This window comes from Gobio gobio (assembly GCF_949357685.1).
Source record: "Gobio gobio genome assembly, chromosome: 21".
Lineage (NCBI taxonomy): Eukaryota > Metazoa > Chordata > Actinopteri > Cypriniformes > Gobionidae > Gobio > Gobio gobio.
The window spans coordinates 10,528,098-10,551,864 of NC_137117.1; the positions used below are offsets into that span (position 1 = coordinate 10,528,098).

The window sequence follows — 23,767 nt, forward strand, 5'->3', positions numbered from 1 at the left end:
TGAAGCTTAACAATCTGATTAACCTTCATTTATTGTGAAGATTTCAAGGTCAGGTGAAATCTCTCATCTGCTCTCTAGTCACATAGAAAGACATCTCGTGATATGATCGTTCCTGCGACAGCAGTGATGACGAGCGAGCCCTTTTTAAGGACAGGTTGAGCCCTGAAGGGATTTCAGCGAGCGACTCATTTAAGAGCTTTTGCTGCACAACCGCGCGCCTCGATTCCTGAAAACAGGAAGCACTCAGGTACAGCACTCAAACAGAGTCGCGGGTGAGCGAGGTTAATGACTTCTCATCTTTGTCTGTTCCCAAACATCAGGAACCAGCAGCGTGGATGCAATTACACAATACAAAAATAAATTAAGGCCAGGTAAATACAGACAGAACTCACGCTGATGGACGTTACGCGAGGAATCAACCTTCTTCACTACTTAACCGCTCCATGACGCAACTCTCAATTTTCCCACTCATACAATTCAATACATAGTTGAGAAAGGACAAGACGTGACTGAAAAACAGAGAAATAAGCTCGGAAAATGACTGGAAATTGTTCTTTAATGTGTTTTTGACTGTTTGAGTGGATTAGAATGGTTTGTGATCAATCAATCTGAATGAACGTTGAATTAATTGTCATTATGAGAACGAGTATTAAACATTCAGAGAGGGGTAGGGAGTTTCTTTGTGTTGAATAATTCACATTTAGCCGCGTTTCCACCGCAGGAACTTTCCCCAGGAACTAGGGACTTTGGGGTGGTACTCGTTGCGTTTCGACCACATGGTCTAAATTAAGTTCTTGGTAAATATTTCCCACTCCACTAGTCCCTGCTCACGAGGTTGTAATTTTTCAAAGTTCAGGAGCTATCAGGGGTGGGACTTGGGAGCTGAACATGCTGATTGGTTGAGCTCACGCAGCATTTTATTTCAACCGGCATTTTTAAAAGTCTTTTGCGAGGCTCGTTCTGCGTTCAGTCTTGCTCTTTCTGTCTGATGGCGCGCGTTCGTCTGAGCAATCTCACGGTGAATGTCCGTAATAGCTGATCATAACATGCGTTGTCTTATTTTAAATCTAGCTTTCAGAATACGCTTTAGTATCAGTGCTCGTCTCTTTTCCACCGTTTTGTTAATGACCTCTTTAGTAAACCAATACATAACCAGCAAAAGCAGCGCTGCTTGCATCTCCTCCATACTTGTTATTGTTGCAGACAGTGTTGCGCAAAAATTATTACTGTCTGTCGCTGACTGAGAGGAACAGTCCCGCCGCGCGCAGTCCCACGTCTCTGGACTAATTTGCCTAATCTTCACGGTACTTTAGACCGCAGTGGAAGCGCAGACAATAGCAGGTCTGGGGGAAAAAAAGTTCCTGTAAAAAAAGTTCCTGGTACAAATTGTTCCGGCTAATTTTGGTGGAATTTAAGTGTTCATTGGAGTAGTCCAAGACCCAAGGAGTTTTGTCGCACTTGAACCCTGAATATACAAAATAATTTTTACTGAATTCCAGGGCTCTGAACCGGTTTAAGGAGCGAAAACGAAAACCGGAAACGAATGAAATTTTAAGAGAAACGAAAACGAAATCAAAATCAATTTGAATCGTTCTGAACAGAAACGTTAATTTGAAATGACCATTAACCGGTTAATAACGTTATTTTATCGTTCTCTTTAATATTTTAATTTGGCAGTGACCAATCATGAGTTGAGTAGTACAGCATGTGACGTTGACGGATCAAGCGTGAGTGAAATGCCCGCGCACCAGTCATCTATGAATCTACCGGTACGCAAGTCAGTGTAGAGCGCGCATTTACATGCCTCAAGTAGACATTTCTTTCCCCGCTGAGGTCTACAATGAAAGCGCAGGTATTGGAGGACATTATTTTCATATGTTTAAATAAGCAGTACGGACTTTAAGCTCAAATAGTCTGATTTAGGCTAGTTTATGGATTCTGTTGAAGCATATCCAAGTAGGTTACTAGCATCTATCAAAAATTTTCCTATAGTCTTTCAGATTGCCAATACAGGACAGGTCAATGTTTTCTATATAGACGGTTGATGCTTCGTATTAAATGGTATGTTATATTGCATTAAATGATCGAGCTTTATTAGCTGACTGAATTTGATTATGTGATGCAAGTGTTGCGCAGTGTTTGCTTTGAAATTAGCAGTTGACGATGCATTAAAAGAGCAATGGTTATCCAGTTTATTTATTCTTTATTCATGCAATTTTTAAAACAAGTCGTGTTGAAAAAAAGTTATGTACAAAGAATGTTATCACTCTTCTGAAAAGAATTAGGCATATAGAGGGCCACTTTCCGCTCCATTAAAACAGGTCAATATTTGTCCCGCTGTTTATGCTTTGTAATTAATGCATGTATTTCTGTTGTAGTTTTAAAAATGTTATGAAATAAATATTCAAGTTTAATTATCATGCATTATATTATTATTGAGTGAAAATAAGTCTTTATTTATACATATTTGTAAAGTATAGGCTAAATTAAAATAACGTTATTAACCGTTATTTTTTCAAATCAAACCGTTTTCGGAACAGTAATGTTTAATGAGGAACGCAAAAACGGAAACGTAAAACTATCGATTCTCAGAGTGAACCGATTTATATTTTTTTCCGTTTTTAAGCCCTGCTGGATTCGAGTTTATGTGGTTGCAAAAAAAAAAAAGTAACAAATCCTTCCCTCGCGGATCAATTTGACCCCCTTAGGAATGAATGGAATGCAAGGAATGCTTCAGTATACATAGAAAAACCATAGACTGTAAAAAAATATGGACTTAATGTCCGTGACGTCACCCATAGGATTCTGAAGAGCAGTTTTGAAGCGTAAAGTAGGGTCGAGCTGCTATATTGACATCACGCGTCACTCCCGGATAACAGAAAATGGGCAAAGAGGCGGGACGTGGGCGGAGCTGAAGTGACGCGATGACTAACAGACAGCAGACAAACGGCAATCCACCTGTCACTCAAAGTGGCCACGCCCTTAATTATGCAGAAATTTAATGCTTTATATAATGTAAACCAATGACTTATAAATAAATTCACCCCCCTCACAGTTGTCATGAAAGGCAAAATTAGCCATATAGACCAAAACCACAATTTGTCCCAGACTGTAAACAAGTGTTTTTCTGCTGTAAAGTTGGGCATTTTAACATGAGCTCAATGAGATTCTGCTCCTTCTGGAGTCTGTCTCTAGTGGCCAGTCGATGAACTGCAGTTTAAGTCACTTCCGTATTGGCTTCAAGAGAAACAGCGGGAGGCTGCCGCTTGAGAAAAACAGAACAATTGCTCAATTAAAACAAAAATTATTTTATAATGTTTATATGTGTATCTGAATGCATATTGAAGAGAAAAACTCAAGAACTGACTTTAGGACCCAGCGGAACAGCTCATTTACTCAACCAATCAGAATGAACAGAGGTAGGGAGTTTCTTTGTGTTGAATAATGCACAATTTCACACTAGATCCTTCCCTCGGGTCATTTTGATCCAAAACGTTTTTTATTTAATTTAAAAGTGTTCATCGGAGTGGTCTGACTAGTGCTGGGGAAAACATTTATTGTGATTAATCGCATCCAAAAAAAAAGATTGTGTTTACATAATATATGTGTGTGTGTGTGTGTGTACTGTATATAATTATTATGTACATAAAAATACACACACATGCATGTATATATTTTAAGAAAAATATTAGGGCTGTAATCAACCAAAGAAAATCTTGGTCGACTGAAGTCCTGAAATTTTCGACTAAAAATCGACTAAAATTACGTTAGGAAAAAAAACGTTAAATGAATAAGCTGCGCACTGTGCGCAGTACTTGGTAGCCTTGTTGTCTGCCTAAATTAATTATAAATAAACATAAAAAACTAGTAGGCTATTTGCAGTATATTAAATAGTTTTTGAGCTGATTATTTTGCACTGAAATGAGTCTGACACACGAGTCTGTCGGCTCTGACAGCGTTGCATCACGTGCATCTGCGCAATATCATAGCCTATGATTTACAAAAATATAGTACTATATGTTGTCAACTAGATATCATCACGAACTTTTGAGGAATATGGAACATAATTTAGACAATTGTTTTTGTCATATGTATTATAATAACTGACAGACAGTATAATTTCAGCCGCTCTGTGCAGCTCGAACAGGAGCTCAGCTTCGCGGCTGAGACACGAATAGACTATTAACTTAAAGCTTTTACTTTTAAACACAAAAGGCACGTCCACTTTAATAAAAAATGAATATTTATTAAACAAGCCAGATCAAGAGCAGAAAAAACGCTCTCACAATTAAATAAATAATATAGCAGTTACAAGAAAACTAGCCTTCTTCAATCTGTCTCTTCTCCAGTGGCTTGGGCTAATCCAAAAGAAGTGGAAACAATGGGGGTGTTCTGAAGACAGTCTATTACCTGTGAAACAGGGGTGCCCTGAAAACACCCCCATTAGCAATTAGTGCTTTCCACCTGATGAAATGAACGCGGCGCGGCAAAACTGATGAAATGAACGCGGCAAAATGGACAGTACAGATCCACTTAGCGCGGTGTTGTGACGCTTCCCCTCATGTGTATGTTGATGGGCGTTCCTCAAGTTTACCGCTATGGGCGTGCGTTTGAGCCAGCGGGGAATGAAAAACAAAGGACCAGCGAGAGACTTCTCTTCGCCAGTGGGTTGGGCTAATCCAAAAGAAGTGAAAACAATGGGGGTGTTCTGAAGACAGACTGTTACATGTGAAACAGGGCTGCTCTGAAAACACCCCCATTAGCAATTAGTGCTTTCCACCTGATGAAATGCACGCGGTGCGGCAAAACTGGTGAAATGAACGCGGCAAAACTAATGAAATGAACGCGGCAAAAAATCGACCAATCAGAATTTTGGTCGAGCCAGAACGTATCGACTAATCGACTGGGAGATTACAGCCCTAAAAAATGTTATATTTTTATTTAAAAAAGTTATATTTACATTACCAGTCAAAAGTTTGGAAACTATTCTTTTGATTGTTTTTGAAAGAAGTCTCTTCTGCTCACCAAGAGTGCATTTATGTTATTAAAAATACAAAAAAATCTGTAATATTTTGAAATATTATTCAAATGTAATACAACTGTTTTCTATGTGAATATATTGTAAAATTTAATATATTCCTGTGATCAAAGCTGAATTTTCAGCATCTTTCATCCAGTCTTCAGTGTCACATGATCCTTCAGAAATCAATCGAATAGGATGATTTGATGCTCAAGAAACATTTATGATTATTATTAGTGTTGAAAACAGTTGTGTAAAAATTTTTTTAAGGATTCTTTGATGAATAGAAAGTTCAAAAGAACAGTATTTATCTGAAATAGAAAGCTTTCGTAACATTGTACAACCGTTCAAAAGTTTTGGGTCGGTAAGAATTTTTTTTGGGGGGGGGGCACTTCAAGGATGTATTAAATTGACAGAATAGACATTTATAATGTTGCAAAACCTTATATATATATATATATATATATATATATATATATATATATATATATATATATATATATATATATATATATATATATATATATATTCTTTTGAACCTTCAATTCATTAAATAATCCTGAATTTTTTTTTACATAACTGTTTTCAACACTGTTAATAATCATAAATGCATCAAATGATTTCTGAAGGATCATGTGACACTGAAGACTGGAGTAATGATGCTGAAAATTCAGCTTTGATCACAGGAATAAATTGCATTTTAAAATTTATTCAAATAGAAAAAAGTTATTTAAATTGTAAAAATATTTCACAATATTAATGTTTTTGCTGTAATTTGGATCAAATAAATGCAGCCTTGGTGAGCAGAAGAGACTTCTTTCAAAAACATTAAAAAATAGTAATGTTTCCAAACTTTTGACTGGTAGTGTATATATATATATATATTTTTTTTTTATACAAGATAAATTATATATACACATGTGAATATTTCTTAAATATATGCATGCTTGTGTGTGTATTTACATATACATAATAATTATACACAATACACACACACATATTATGCAAACATAAACTTTTATTTTGGATGCAATTAATCACAATTAATTTTTCCCCAGCACTAAAATATATATATATGAAAAGATCCAAACCTTTTGAGCACATTTAAAATGTGTCTTCTGCCAAAAAAAAAAAAAAAAAGCCATTTGTGAACTTGGCTAGTGAACCAGTTGAGCATCGCCAGGTTAAACCGTCTCACTTGAGCTTGTTGATTTGTAATGGGTCAAAAATGTCTGTGGCTTTTCCACGAAGGGCGAAGAGCTTCGATTAGAGGAAGCGTGGAAACTTGGAGGCATGGAAACTCGATCCAGACGGGAGGTCGCACAATCTCTCTCTCAACACAGACCATTAGAAAAGCAAAGCGACTGGGGAAAGTGTGTTTCTGAGCGTCCGTGGAGATATTGTTCATGGAAAACCGTAGGCGGGTTTAAGGCAATGTACAAAAGGAGGGTGGGAGCTACACAAAGTGTGCTTTTAAATGCCTGAATAGAGAGTGAAAAAAATGGTCTTCACATTTCTTTCATTCAATTGTGAATTGCGGTTTGGTAGAATAAATACATAAATAAATGACAGCACACTTGTAGCTAAAAGACAATACTGCTATGAATTCAGCGCCACATGCAGGTGCAGCTCGTACTGCAAACCTACGCAAGACCGTGTCAAAGAAAGAAAACATCAGGATTATGAGGGATGAGTCACAAACGGGAAACGGAGATCAGCCAAAATCATAATTATAACCATACAAACCACTTGGAAATGTCAGAGATCTGCCTTTGCAGCCATTCTAGGGTTCCCACTCTTTTCCAAGACATTATTTTACAGGATATTTGATGCAACATATGCTCAAAATTCAGGATGAAATGTCATTCGCAAACTATTTTACGTCTTTGACATATGCACTACCGTTCAATGAAGTCAGATTTTGTAATGTTTTTGTAATGTTCTCACCAAGGCTACATTTATTTGATTAAAAAAATACAGTAATATTGTGAAATATTATTACAATTTATAAGAGTTGCTTTCTATTTGAATATATTTTAAAATGTAATTTATTCCAAAGCTGAATTTTCAACATCATTGCTCCAGTCTTCAGTGTCACATGATCCTTCAGAAATCAATCTGATCTATGAGGATTTGATGCTCAAGAAACATTTATGATTATCATCAGTGTTAAAAACTGTTGTTATTTTTGGGGGAATGATGATATGTTGCCTTTTTTTTGTGCTTAAAATGAGACAACCAATTCCTCACATAAATGTGTTTGTTTATTTGAGGAATAAAAAGCTTGTTTTGTAGATGTTAGAGGGTTAGTTCACCCAAAAATGAAAATTCTGCCATGATTTACTCGTTACCTCGTTACAAACCCGCAATGTCTTTCGCTCATCTTCTAAAAAAAAAGGTAAATGGACTAAACAACGACATTGACGTTAAAAGTTAAACTCATGACATATAGAGTCGAAATTATGAGTCATGATGAGATACAGAGTCATAAGCCTTGCGTAAAAAGTAAATATTATGACATAAATTTCAATGTTATGACAAAATGTTAAAAATTATGACATACTAGATAAAAAACTAAATTGACATTAAAACTTAAAATCATGACAAAAAGTCATAATTATGACAAAATTTCGATATTATAACAGAAAGAGTTGAAGAGTTGAAATTATGTCAAAGTCAATATTGTGAAACGTCGAAATTTTGAGTCATATGAGATACAGAGTCATAAGTATGACGTAAAAAGTAAATATTATGACATATAATGTCAATGTTATGACAAAATGTTAAAATTATGACGGTCAAAATTATGACATACTAGATTAAAAAAACTAAATTGACATTAAAAGGTAAAATCATGAAATAAAGAGTCATAATTATGACAATTTCAACATTATGACAAAAAGTCAATATTATGACAGAGTTGAAATTATGTCAAAGTCAATATTGTGACATAAAATGTCAATGTTATGACAAAATGTAAAAAATTATGACGGTCATAATTGACATACTAGATAAAAACAAAACAAAAATTAATGACATAAAAAGTATATCAAGTAGGATAGACGGTTAATTTGATTGGGGGTTGTTTTGGTGATTTGGCTGTCTGCTTCATCACTACTTACAGTCTGTGGATTCATCTTCCCAGTCATGAGGTCCAGCAGGTCAGAGTCGGCCATGGCAATAGTGCAGTCTGCTTTCTTTTCTGAGAAACACAAAAGGAGAACATTGAAGACCGCAATATACTTCAAGTGAAATTAAAGAACAAACTGGTGTGACGTCATTTCAAAATCAGGCCAAAACGAAGTTCATTTCAGAAGTTTGAAACGGCTTTCAGGAAAAGTTTGCTCCGGCTGGAAAACAACTTTGAACTACAATTGGTCTGTTGCGATGCTGTAATAGGTGGGTGTGGCTGGTTTATTTCTTCTGTTCAGTCCGTCGAGGTCAGACATAAATGGTTGCCAGGGGAACGGTACATGTCTGACTGCATTGTGCCTAGTGTAAAGTTTGGTGGAGGGGGGATTATGGTGTGGGGTTGTTTCTCAGGGGTTGTGCTTGGCCCCTTAGTTCCAGTGAAAGGAACTTAATGCTTCAGCATACCAAGACATTTAGGACAATTTCATGCTCCCAACTTTGTGGGAACAGTTTGGGGACGGCCCCTTCCTGTCCCAGCATGACTGCGCACCAGTGCACAAAGCGTCGGTCCATAAAGACATGGATGATGAGTGAGTTTGGTGTGGAGGAACTTGACTGAGTCCTGACCTCAACCCGATAGAAGGGATGAATTAGAAATGCGCTTCTAGAAGAATGGTCAAAAACTCCCATACACACACTTCCCTTCCCAGAAGAGCTGAAGCTGTTAGAGCTGCAAAGGCTGGGTCAACTATATGGCTAAATATCCCTTTGATCAGACGCTTTCTTAAAGGGATAGTTCACTCAAAAATGTCAATATTTTGAATAATGTTGGTAAGCAGATTGATGGCCTCCATCCACAGTCTGGTTACCAACATTATTCAAAATATCTTCTTTTGTGTTACAGAAAAAAGAAACTCGTACAGGTTTGACAATGTAAATGATGACAATTTTAATTTTTGAGTGAATTTGTTTTCTCAAAACATGTTGTGTCTTTATTTTGTTATCGAGAGGAAAACGCACAGCACATATTTACACATTCGCTCCGGACAGCATTGGGATGTTTGCTAACAGTATACCACTAAAACTGTATTTTTAACATCTTTTTACCCCAGTGAAGCACAAAAAAAAATAACTCTGACAATGCGACTCAGCACATGTTGTTTTGGTCTCTTTAGCTCTTGTTACACAACGAATCAGAATCCGGCATGTGTGAGCAGGTTTGATCCAGGTCATTAGACCGAACACACACTCTCACTTATTTTCATTTCCTCTCAACCTTCGCACTAATCTCGTGGCCATGGACACACACACACACACACACACCTGTGAATATAGGATATGCATTGACGTCGCTTTCTGCCGGGACACGCTCCCTCAGCTGAACTGAGTGGCAAAACATCCTGCAACATGACTGGATTTAATAGGGGGCACTGCAAAAACGGAATAAAAAAAGGTTATCTTCTTAAATTAAAGGCAGGTGGACTCAACAGTGATAACCGGGTTTGTGATAATGTGTGTCTGATTTAGACTGCGGGGGAAATGCATAAAGAAAAGCCTGTGAACGCTTCTCAAAATCCAAAATGTGCAGTGAGTGTAGCATCATTTTTGCGCTGAACACCAACGCTGCCTCTCAGTGGGTGTAACCGCAGTGACTCCGCCTACTGTGACATCATTTTTGCGCTGAACACCAACGCTGCAACTCAGTGGGTGTAACCGCAGTGACATCATTTTTGCGCTGAACACCAACGCTGCCTCTCAGTGGGTGTAACCACAGTGACTCCGCCTACTGTGACATCATTTTTGCGCTGAACACCAACGCTGCCGCTCAGTGGGTGTAACCACAGTGACTCCGCCTACTGTGACATCATTTTTGCGCTGAACACCAACGCTGCCTCTCAGTGGGTGTAACCACAGTGACTCCGCCTACTGTGACATCATTTTTGCGCTGAACACCAACGCTGCCGCTCAGTGGGTGTAACCGCAGTGACTCCGCCTACTGTGACATCATTTTTGCGGTGAACACCAACGCTGCCACTCAGTGGGTGTAACCACAGTGACTCCGCCTACTGTGACATCATTTTTGCGGTGAACACCAACGCTGCCGCTCAGTGGGTGTAACCACAGTGACTCCGCCTACTGTGACATCATTTTTGCGGTGAACACCAACGCTGCCACTCAGTGGGTGTAACCACAGTGACTCCGCCTACTGTGACATCATTTTTGCGGTGAACACCAACGCTGCCTCTCAGTGGGTGTAACCACAGTGACTCCGCCTACTGTGACATCATTTTTGCGGTGAACACCAACGCTGCCGCTCAGTGGGTGTAACCACAGTGACTCCGCCTACTGTGACAATTTTTGCGCTGAACACCAACGCTGCCGCTCAGTGGGTGTAACCACAGTGACTCCGCCTACTGTGACATCATTTTTGCGGTGAACACCAACGCTGCCACTCAGTGGGTGTAACCGCAGTGACTCCGCCTACTGTGACATCATTTTTGCGCTGAACACCAACGCTGCCACTCAGTGGGTGTAACCGCAGTGACTCCGCCTACTGTGACATCATTTTTGCGCTGAACACCAACGCTGCCACTCAGTGGGTGTAACCGCAGTGACTCCGCCTACTGTGACATCATTTTTGCGCTGAACACCAACGCTGCAACTCAGTGGGTGTAACCGCAGTGACATCATTTTTGCGCTGAACACCAACGCTGCCTCTCAGTGGGTGTAACCGCAGTGACTCCGCCTACTGTGACATCATTTTTGCGGTGAACACCAACGCTGCAACTCAGTGGGTGTAACCGCAGTGACATCATTTTTGCGCTGAACACCAACGCTGCCTCTCAGTGGGTGTAACCGCAGTGACTCCGCCTACTGTGACATCATTTTTGCGCTGAACACCAACGCTGCAACTCAGTGGGTGTAACCGCAGTGACATCATTTTTGCGCTGAACACCAACGCTGCCTCTCAGTGGGTGTAACCGCAGTGACTCCGCCTACTGTGACATCATTTTTGCGGTGAACACCAACGCTGCCTCTCAGTGGGTGTAACCACAGAGACTCCGCCTACTGTGACATCATTTTTGCGCTGAACACCAACGCTGCCACTCAGTGGGTGTAACCGCAGTGACATCATTTTTGCGGTGAACACCAACGCTGCCTCTCAGTGGGTGTAACCACAGAGACTCCGCCTACTGTGACATCATTTTTGCGCTGAACACCAACGCTGCAACTCAGTGGGTGTAACCGCAGTGACATCATTTTTGCGCTGAACACCAACGCTGCCTCTCAGTGGGTGTAACCGCAGTGACTCCGCCTACTGTGACATCATTTTTGCGGTGAACACCAACGCTGCCTCTCAGTGGGTGTAACCACAGAGACTCCGCCTACTGTGACATCATTTTTGCGCTGAACACCAACGCTGCCTCTCAGTGGGTGTAACCACAGTGACTCCGCCTACTGTGACATCATTTTTGCGCTGAACACCAACGCTGCCACTCAGTGGGTGTAACCGCAGTGACTCCGCCTACTGTGACATCATTTTTGCGGTGAACACCAACGCTGCCTCTCAGTGGGTGTAACCACAGAGACTCCGCCTACTGTGACATCATTTTTGCGCTGAACACCAACGCTGCCACTCAGTGGGTGTAACCGCAGTGACATCATTTTTGCGGTGAACACCAACGCTGCCTCTCAGTGGGTGTAACCACAGAGACTCCGCCTACTGTGACATCATTTTTGCGCTGAACACCAACGCTGCAACTCAGTGGGTGTAACCGCAGTGACATCATTTTTGCGCTGAACACCAACGCTGCCACTCAGTGGGTGTAACCACAGAGACTCCGCCTACTGTGACATCATTTTTGCGCTGAACACCAACGCTGCAACTCAGTGGGTGTAACCGCAGTGACTCCGCCTACTGTGACGTCATTTTTGCGCTGAACACCAACGCTGCAACTCAGTGGGTGTAACCGCAGTGACTCCGCCTACTGTGACATCATTTTTGCGCTGAACACCAACGCTGCAACTCAGTGGGTGTAACCGCAGTGACATAATTTTTGCGCTGAACACCAACGCTGCAACTCAGTGGGTGTAACCGCAGTGACTCCGCCTACTGTGACATCATTTTTGCGCTGAACACCAACGCTGCCTCTCAGTGGGTGTAACCGCAGTGACTCCGCCTACTGTGACATCATTTTTGCGGTGAACACCAACGCTGCCGCTCAGTGGGTGTAACCGCAGTGACTCTGCCTACTGTGACATCATTTTTGTGCTGAACACCAACGCAAGAGCACAAGCACTTGCGCTACTGGAGAAACAGCACCCAATGCGTCACGACACATTCTCAAAGGAGCATGCCATCAGGGTCACTTTATTCTTTTCTAAATTATCGGATTTATGATTTGCGACTGGTGTGAGATAAAACAGGCCAAACATATACCCAAGAATATACCAATGAAAGCCATTTTAAGTGCTGCATGTATTCATTAGCTCATGTGTTCCTTTGTTCAGTTTTCCCACTTCTCCTTGGCTACCATGGTTACAAATATGATTAGGTCTTTCCTTCAGATATGTGTCATTAATTACCTCATATGCCTTACTATTCAGGTGTCCGGTCTCATTTAAGATTAGCACTGTGTAGGTTGAGTTCTTCGTTTACCTGTTCCTGGAATCATCTGTGAAGTTTATTAAAGACTATTTACATTCATCTTTGTCTTTGTGTGTTTGCCACAACCCCATGCTAACATTATGATGCTAAGGTCTCTGTGATATCCTAGTCTCTTAGTGAAGACTTCTGCACAAAAATCAACTTAATACACCAACATTCTGCTCAGAGTTTCAAATGCACAGCTTCTGTGCCATAGTATTGTTAATCATGTATTTGTATTAATTCAATATACTTTAAATTATTAAGCAAATTTATGAAATAATAAATTAACAATACATTGTGTGATGTGTTCTTTGATTTAAGTTTTATTTATTAATTTTAAGTGGGTTTTGGCATTGAATGTTTGTTGGAAGTGTGTGTTCTGATACGTGTTCACGGTTTTCAGAAAGACACACTTCTACTGGGGAAAATATCAAACCTCTTCTTCAACCTACAGCTATTATCTCCTTTAATCTTAGAGCTGTTTTCATGAAAAACAACTACATTTGATCCAGACGCGTCCAGCCTGACATACTGATGAGCTAGGAAATGGTCACAGCTGTTCGTAGCATCTGTATTTTTTTTAACAGACTCACCTGCATCATTGTGGACGGAGCCGGTTCCGTTCTTAACATCAACGATCCAGGTGGCTTCCTTTCCGTCCGGCCCGTCCTTCACCTTGAAGGCAAACACACCTCCGATCTTCTTCACAAACTGCTCTCCTTCCTGCACACACACACGCACACGCACACACACGCACACGAGAGGCCATCAGTTGCACACCCACCATAAACTGTGTGAACCACAGCTAAACTTAAACGATGAAGAGATAACTTTTTGTCCCCAAAGTTTAACCATTAACAGAATCCAACAGAATTCTGTTCTCTTCCGCGTCTATTTGTGCTTGAATGTACACATACACACAAAAAGCATGTCAAAATGCCCATCTCGGTGAGTATCCCCACAGACACAGTTAATTATGGCTTACAGGGCTCCAGACTGCCACTAAATGGTGGCATTTTGCGACCTTTTTCCTGCTGGTGCGACTGAATTTGGTCGGAGGTCGCACTGGTGCCCAACTGATAAGAGCTACCATTTCTGTTACATATGAGAAACATTGGACGGCAAATGAAACGAAAGCGGAACCGCGCTACTCGTTTGAGCTGTGCTGCGCGGAACGTTTAACAGCTCGGAGCAATATTAGACATTGAAGCGCGAACTCATACATGGGCCGATCTCGATCACGAGACACCGTTACTAAACAGCGCTGGGAGATCCAGTGAGAACACATTTGAATCCACCTCAGTATTAATAACATCCATACTGCGAAACCTAGCGTGAAGCGTTTGGTGCAGAATTCTCTGTTATAAACCACCGATATCAGAGCAAACAGAGCTGACGTGGAGACCAGGAGAAACATTTTGAAACATTCAGGGGTTTCAGTCCACAAATCCTAAACATTCTCCATGGATTTAATGTAGTAACACCCCATGGTATTGTGGAAGAAAAAATGAAAATTGTCATCATTTACTGACCCTCAAGTTGTTCCAAACCTGTATGAGTTTCTTTGTTCTGCTGAACACAAAATAAGTTATTTAGAAGAATGTTTTTCACCAAGCAGATAAAGCAACCATTGACTACCATAGTATTTTTTCCCCCTACTATGGTAGTCAATGGTTGCTTTATCTGCTTGGTTACAAACATTCTTCAAAATATCTTCTTTTGTGTTCAGCAGAACAAAGAAACTCATACAGGTTTGGAACAACTTGAGGGTCAGTAAATGATGACAGAATTTTCATTTTTGGGTGAACTATCCCTTTAACAAAGATTCATTATATTTAATTCATACAGTGAAGACTACACGGTGTTCATTTACATTTGATTATTCATTTTCCTGAAAAACAAATCACTATTTATTTCAGCACTTTGTTCTATTGCATTTATCCATGCTTGTAATTTGTTTATTGTTTTCTATGCAGATTCACTCCCCAAGAAAATCCCCCCAAGTATTCGTCTGAAAGAAGAAAGTCATATACACCTAGGATGACTTGAGGGCGAGTAAATCATGGAGTCATTTTTGGGTGAAATATCCCTTTAACTAAAGTGTTACTCATATTTTTAATTTAACACAAAAATAACATCAGTAAGGGGCAGCAGGATCAGAAAATATTGTAAGCTGGATTTAAACACGCAATAACCACTAGGCCACATCTCTAAAGAGAGCTTTCTTCACGAGACACACACACAGATTCCAGAAAAATCACCGGCAGTGTGAATGAACCAAAAACAAACGATCCCGGGACATATTATCAGTGTATTTTAAAGAATACTTGTGTGAAAGGGGTTAAAGTAAAATAGGTTGAGACTTGATTTTAACCTTGAAAAGAAAAGATCCTATAAAACGCTACCAAAGACTCGCATTGCATACATACAAACAACATTTGCATCCTATTTGTTACACAGAAGTGTCATAAACAGACGTGCGTAACAAACTACCTCAGCCTGAGAGAGTGAGACATTCATTTTCCTCGTAAAATTACACACTGCATTGCAGAGCGTAATGGAGCAAAACTGCTCTGAAAGCGCATCGTTTTTTCCCAGAGTACTCCTGTTGTGTAACAGGCTGTTATTTGAGTCTCTCTTTTTTTTGTCAGAAGCTGAAACGCGGCTGACAGTGAGAGATTATCAGATTCACGGATGAACAAGAACAAACACACATCATTTAGCCACATCTAACAGAACCCAGACTGAATCTGAACAGATAATCAGAGGCTATAAATGGTTGGTTCACAAAAAAAAGAAAAAACATCAAATGTGGTTCCATCCGAAAGGATAAAACAATACAGAATATTACCAGATATTATGGTCGTTTTTACGGTCAAGCTCCAAAAAGACACCATAAAAGTAGTCGATACAACTTATAATTACAAGTTATCTGAATTCATACTGTCTGCAAACATTTTTGGACAAAATAAAAGTTTTTAAAAATATAATAGTTTTGACATTAACCTAATTTGATATTTTACTTTATAAAGTGTTAAAAATGGAAATTTTATCTTACAAAACCAATCGATTTGCTTCAGAAGGCATTTATGTGGATTACCATGTGGATTACTTTTATAATGGATGGATGCAAAAAAAAAATAATAATATATATTATTATTATTATTATTATTGATATTAACCTAATTTGATAACATTCCAACTTCATTCTGCTTTCAAAAGACTGGTCAGAAATCATGAGATTAATTGCAAGTATTTTATTTAAATATTTTATCATAATTATTTAACTGACTCTGGATGTTTGCCATTATATATTTAAAACAATAATATCTTAGTAAAAACCTAAAGCAATATTTATTGGCAATAGGGCTGCCACAGCCACTAACAACTATTTTTATATCTATTAATCTATCGACTAATTTATCGATTAATCTATCGACTAATTTATCGATTAATCTATCGACTAATTTATCACAATACGTTTCAACAATTTTACTTAAAAACATTTAATTTAACTTGCAACGTTGGCCTTCAGTAGTGTACTATAAAAAAAAGTATAAATGTAAACAAGCCCTTGACAAAATGTAAAACTAAAAGAGTAAAACATTTTAAAAAGGTACAAATTTGTAAACCCTACCATAACAAAAAAAGAGAATATCAGCAAATACTTTTTATATAGAATAGTGTTGTCACGATACCAAAACTATGACTTCGATACATATGAATAATATGACAGAACTTACTATTCATTGTTTTAGGGTTAAAAACAACCCCTAAAATACTCACTTGGCCGGCATGTTCCTGCCCTGCTTCACACAGAATATTAGGTCCGGCCCTTTAAGAGCTGCACGGACCAAATTCATTGTAACACCCGATTTCTTATTCAACTCTGTATACGTTCACTAAAGACATATCCAATTGCGTTTACCCGAATCCTCGCCAAGACGAGCATTTTTACATTATTTTTTACCATTCAAACCCAATAATCCGCGAAACTGGCGTTGCGATCTGTCTGAGTGAAAGGCGTGTGTGCTGTCACACATCGACGCAGATTAAGAAATACTGCTCTTATTAGAGTGCTGTCATTTTTAAAGTACCGGTTCTAATACAATTTCATATTGTACCCAACTTACCCAGTCGACTAAAAATATTGACGTAGACGCAGTCGATTGTATCGACCAATCGTGACAGGCCTAATTGCCAAACTATAAATAATTTGAAAACGTACAAACTCTAGTTGTCATATTTGGTGACTTTCAAAATAAATGACAAAGGAACGGTATTTTATTCATTTGCAACAAGAATATTTTCATACTCATACAATAAGTATTGTTCATTGTTAGTTTTAAATGTTAACACTAATATGCACTATGAACTAACATGAATGATCAAGGTACAATTGTATTGCTCAAATATTACATGCTGTAAAATGTATATTGCATAATGCATTTAGTTCATGTAAGCTAGCTGAATAAGCTAATACATAATTGTAAACAAACGAGACTTGCAGTCTGTGAACCATTACATTCATAGGCCTGTCGCAATAATCAATATATCGATATATCGCACAATATATGTACATGACCTCAATAATTTTTTGTGATGCAATATATCGCCCATTATGTTTACATGATAATGAATGTCACCAACATTTTACTGGATTGTGCTGTTATCTTGTATGTTTTCCGTGACGGAGGTGAAAGTGGTTCTCGGGCAGTTCCTTCATACACAGAGCGGTTATCGACAGGAGGAAAAAAGGCGTCATTTGAGGCGTTAAAGTGTTTTCTTGAACACTACTGACAGTTTGGAAGAATAAGCCCAAATGGACTCGATTTCAAAGCCGTGATCCCCTGTTCCATCAACGCAGAATGACGAGTGTTAAAGCCGTTTCACAAGAGAAAATGTTTATTTACTATTTATTAAATTTTTTTTATTTAGGATAATATATTTTTGACCCTTAATTTCCATGATCTAAAGAATTAAAAGGTTGTCATTTGAAAGTGTGTAGGTCTACTTGCATTATTATGCTGTTATATTAGGATTATATATTCAGTGGCATAAAATAGTCTTAAAATGACAATATATCGTCCCAGAAATAATTGCGATAAACGATATTATCGCGAAACAACAAGTAGTTATCGTGACAGGCCTAGACATTCACATGCATGTTTCTAGGTTATAGCTAAAGGAACATTTATTTATAATATTTTAGTGTTTAAATAATTTTCTGTAGAATTTTTTCTTTTAGAACTTTTTTAATATTTTCATATTTGCGTATATAATTTAGCAATTTTCATGGTTCAGTACGTTTTTTTTTTTCTTCTTTTCTTCTTGTAATAAAGTGCAGCACTGTTTTACTTAGTGTTACTTTTTTTCTTTTTCTCTGTCGATTAAGCAAGTGTGGTCCAACCTAGGCCTGTCACGATAAATTTTGCTGGGCGATAAATTGGCCAAGAAATTATTGCGATAAACGATAATATTGTCTTTCTGAGACCATTTTCATCTAAAATAATGATAATGGCATAATAATGCAGGTAGGCCTTTTCAAAGATCAATAAACTTTTATTTCTAAAGACTATTTAACACTGAAAATGGAAAGCATTTTAAATATCCACAATAAATGAACGAAACATCCAAAACAAAAAAAGCAATGGACTCTCAGTCTGTTAACAAACAAACGCACTTGAATAAACAGCTGGAAAACTGCAGCGGATGATTGTTTAGGTAGTGCTGGGAATCGATTAAAAGAAATTATCGAATTAATCACATTTCTTTCTTTAATTAATCAGGATTAGGGTTGGGTACCGAAATCCGGTTCCAATATGGCACCGGTACTTATATATCCGGTATGTACCGGACCGAATCAGAACGCAGATTTCGGTTCCTCATTTCGGTGCCAAAATTCAAACGTGCTTTCGCGCTTTGGCTGCACCGAGCCAGAGACAGACGCTCAGCGCTCGTCACATCACAACTCATGACAACTATTCAGTGTTTTCAACGACATCATGTTTATTTCAGGTTTCAGACATTTAAATGTTCATAAGTAGGCTACTAGCAAAAAACACACACTGATGTCTATGAAAGCGGCAATGACAATCCTTTCAGACGGTTATAATTTGACTAACGTTACGTGTTTTATTCACATCAGATAAATGCACATTATATAGTAACTACATAGTTTACTCTATTCTTCTTCCAGTTCACTGGTCACTTACTTTCATGTATTTCGTGAGACGAGAATGAACTCAGTGTTGTAAATCCGACAGATCCGATTCTGAGGCGCAAACTAACATGGCGCCGCCCATTGCGCTTTATAGATCAACTAACACACATTGACTCACACATTTGAACATCAGATAAGAACACAGTTAAGAAGTTTGTGAATATTTTGAATAAAAAGAAAAAACGAAATAAACCCGATACAGCTGAGCTGTCAGTGCTATTGCGGCTGCTGTGTCAGCTGCTCACCATGGAAACATTAAGGCGATGCGTTCAAAAATATTTAGCCAGAGAATATGATCATAATTCAAAATAAAGCTGAAGCTCGAAGCTGGTTTGTAGCAGAGCAAGAATACAGACGACTGCTGTTATTACTGTAACTGTTTAGAGTTATATTAGGCTTGTTGTAGTTGGGTGGCTTAGGTTTTACTGTGAATTTGTAAATATGTCAATTATAATTTGTAAATAAGTAAATTGTGTTTTGTATTTATTTATATTCATACATTTAAGTATACATTAAACGTTTAATAAATGGTTCAATTTAAATAATAAATAAATAAATAAAAAGCCATTTAATGTCATCCACCTCGTTTGGTGGCCTTTTAAAAAAAAAAAAAGTACCGGTTCAGGCACCGTTTAGGCACCGGAACCGTTTTAAAAGTATCGGTTTGGCACCGGAATCGAAAAAAACCCAAACGATACCCAACCCTAATCAGGATTAATAAGTTTTTAATGTTTTGATATTGTAATAATTTCAGTTACTCTCCAAAATAATGTAGAAACAATTTATTGACAGCATATTTTAAATGTGTTGTATTGTCATGTTTTTATGAATGCAGGCCAGTATCACTGATACTAATGTCTCTATGAAACATTAATGACGTTACATTACAGTATAACTGAAAGCTCCCAATTTCAACATTTATTAGGCTTTAAAAAACAACTTTTAATTTAAGTGAACTTAAAACAATCTTTACATAAACCCATTATAATAAATATTATTTTACCCATGGCCTTCCCTGTTAGACATTTACAGAAATGTAATAGTTATCAAACACCTTTCTTAACGGCATAAATAATACATGAAATATTGATTAATCATCATTAAAGCTACAAATTTCTCTGTTCCCATTGTTCTGTGATGAACATTAATGACAGGCATCATCAGTGCTCCTGTCACTTTAAGATCGGCCGCTGACGAACATGACGCGGATCTCACGCGCTGTCCCGCGCATCTCATTTCCTCACAACTCTTTAAGTTCATTTAAGACGTTATTTAACTAATTTAAGACTCCTAATATGAGAATACTCAAAATTCTCTGTGTTGTTGTTATTGTTTGTACATGAGCAAAAGAGAACTCGATGTGAGCAGGAGACTGTGCGTCGAGTGTGTGTGTGTGTGTGTGTGTGTGTGTGTGTGTGTGTGTGTGTGTGTCAGAGTGTCCCTCGATTAGCTGACATGAGACGCAGCCACACAGACAGGACACTGACACACACACACACACAGGACATTGACATACAGCGCGTTCTCTTGTGTCTTGTCGCGCTTAGAAGCATTTACATGTAGGAGCGTGATCATATAATGTAACGCTCAGCAAAAATGGATATAAAAACGGACGCTGGAAATGATCGCGGCCGGAAAAATCCGGCCGGAAAAAACTCATTTTTTTAATCGTGTGATTAATTGATTTATTGACTATCGCGACAGGCCTATATATGGCACAATATATGTACATGATAATTTTATATGTACATCTGATAATTATTGATAATTTTTTTCTCAATAATTTTGTGTGACGCAATATATCGGCCATTATGTTTACATGATAATGAATGTCACCAACATTTTACTGAATTGTGCTGTCATCTTGTATGTTTTCCGTGAAAGTGGTTCTCGGGCAGTTCGGCCATGATCTAAAGAATTAAAAGGTTGTCATTTAAAGGGTGTAGGTCTACTAGCATTATTATGCTGTTATAATAGGATTATATGTTCAGTGGCATAAAATAGTCTTAAAATTACAATAATATTGTTTATCGCAATTAGTTCTGGGACGATATATCGCGAAACAACAAGTAGTTATCGTGACAGGCCTAGACATTCACATGCATGTTTCTAGGTTATAGCTAGAGGAACATTTATTTATAGTATTTTAGTGTTTAAATAATTTTCTGTAGAATTTTTTCTGTTAGAACTTTTTTAATATTTTCATATTTGCGTATATAATTTTGCAGTACTGTTTTTTTTTCTTCTTGTAATAAAGTGCAGTACTGTTTTACTTAGAGTGTTACTTTTTTAATCCAGTGTCCATTTTAAAAACTATCGGTCGATTAAACATGTGTGGTCCAAGCTAGTTATTGTATCGGTCGACCTCTAATATGCACACCTTCAGTGTATAGAACATCTTTTGTCTGACTTGGGAACAATACGGAGAATAACTATTCCTGTAAACCCAGATGACGAGCGGGTAAAGGCGTTGAGGTATTAAGCAGGTCGTGAAACAGCAGTTTGGGGAGGGGATGGACACATATGTTGCAGATTCATCAAAGTATGTGATGCACATGAAGTGACATGAAAAGGATCGGCTAGATAAGACCAAAGGATTTGGGTTTAATGAAATGACGATCCCTTCAGCACCCAATAACTTTGTAGTCTGAATAAAAAGCTTTCACACCAGCCAGCGGGGGCAAAGCAGGCCTGACAGCGGATCACTGCTGACATGATTAAAGCTTGGTAATAACTCGAATTCAGAACCATTCAGTCTCAGGCAGAGACGCTGAGGTGTAAAGAGGCTTTACCACCTCAGCCAACGAATTCAGAGGAGTTAGCCCCGTACCTCATGCAGCTTTTTATTGATCTCCTGGAAGACGGCGTGAGCTTTGAAGCCCTCTAGACCCGAGGACGCGCTGGTCAACACCGCCTGGACGCGTGGAGAGCTGGGAATGAAAGAGATATACACATGAAAGACAAGGAATAGCTCTTCTGCGTGATGATCCACAGAAAACGGAAAGCTGTACAGATATGGAGCCAACATGAGGATGAGTGAATGATTTTTGGGTCCCTTTAAAGGAACACTCCACTTTTTTTGAAAATAGGCTCATTTTACAAGTCCCCTAGAGTTAAACAGTTGAGTTTTACCGTTTTTGAATCCATTCAGCCAATCTTTTTCAGCATACATCATTGATTCTGATCAGTCCATTAGCATCTCATTCAAAAAATGACCAAAGACACTTTCAATATTTTTCCTATTTAAAACTTGACTCTTCTACAGTTACATCGTGTGCTAAGACTGAAAATTAAAAGTTGCGATTTTCTACACCTATATGGCTAGGAACTACTTTCTCATTCCTGCGTAATAGTCGCGGATCTTCCCGGCCGTACCATGGCTGCAGCAGCGCAATGATTCGTTGGTATTCTGTGAAACATGGTGGTAGTTACACCTTCGACTTACTAGCACAGCCAGGGTTTTTCCTGGGTCAAAAATGGTCTTCGGTGGTGGCTGACAGACATGGTCATCCATACACACACACACACGCGCACGCACAGTAAAGAAGTACCCTACCCACGTGATCTGCAAGCGCAATACTGACAATATATTTTAAATAAATTCAAAGAAAGTTTGTAACTTTTGCTAATCTTATTTTGATCCCACATGAAAAAATACTGTAGTATATTATAGTAAAATTACTCTAGTAAATACTATAGTGTTTTTGAACTGTACTATAGTAAATATACTACAGTAAATTAACAAAGTGTAGTAAATACTATAATATAGTATTTTTTCATGTGGGATACCTTGATGTTTGTTTTTGTTCCTCATTTTTACACTATTTATTTATTTTTACACTGATAATTGTTTTGGTATATAATCATATCAATATTAAAAAGTAGTTATAAAAAAATGAACAAATAGCCTAATTTTCTGCCATATATAATTTTATAAAATGATCAGCTAGCTAATAACAACTTTGTTCTGGGTTCACCTCACTCCAGTCTAAACTAAGTGATTTATAGGCTATTTATTTTGCTACACATTATGAACATAAATAAGCTGAAAGACTGTGAATAATTACAACTAACTCTTACACCCACTCTTGCTAAATTGTGTAAGCACACTTGTTCTCTTCAGATGTGTTCTGGGTAAACGATTCAACTGATTCGTTAGTTCAGTGTTGGACAGATCAGTTGTTCGAACCAGTCGTTAAAATGATTCGGTTCAAAGGAGTCATTAGGTTGCGAATCGGACATTAGCAGACGCTTTGTGTGCGAATCCCGTCTGTTAGAACATCGCGAAAGATTTGTCAACACACAGAAAACACTTCATAACCGGATCGGATTTGTTTCCCGTTTATTGAAAGTATGGTTTATGTCAGCTGGTCAGAGAATCAGTCAATGTTTTTTGAGCGCATTTCACACCCAGCGGTAATTAAAGGAAAATATCGTCTGATAGCGCCACGTGCAACATGGATTCGGTCTTCCGACCTTTTGATTTTGATTAACGTAATATGTGAAATATTAGAAAGCTAAGAATGCTTATTTTGAAGACAGAGAGCGTGCGAGGAGCTCTGATCGTCTCTCTGTCACTCAGTTACAAGCGCAGCATCTATTCTACATCATTCATAAATCACAATAACTCATCAAATAAAGCTTTGGCGGGACAAAAAATTGTTTTGGCGGCCGCCAAAAAAATTTCAATGTAGGAAAAACCCTGACAGCCCTTTACAACACACAGAACCATGGCTAATCA

General features: G+C 38.3%; 1 protein-coding gene across 1 annotated transcript in view; it reads right to left on the reverse strand.

Moving 5' to 3' along the window:
* The window catches only part of scp2b (sterol carrier protein 2b), a 43,930-nt gene that overhangs the window by 11,721 nt on the left and 8,442 nt on the right, over positions 1-23,767 (reverse strand). Inside the window, exons 3-5 of the mRNA XM_079801830.1 lie at positions 21,857-21,956; positions 13,397-13,526; positions 8,143-8,222 (exon numbers count right to left, since the gene is read on the reverse strand). Of these exons, the coding sequence (XP_079657956.1) occupies positions 8,143-8,222; positions 13,397-13,526; positions 21,857-21,956 (310 nt within the window). The remainder of the gene's footprint in view (positions 1-8,142; positions 8,223-13,396; positions 13,527-21,856; positions 21,957-23,767) is intronic.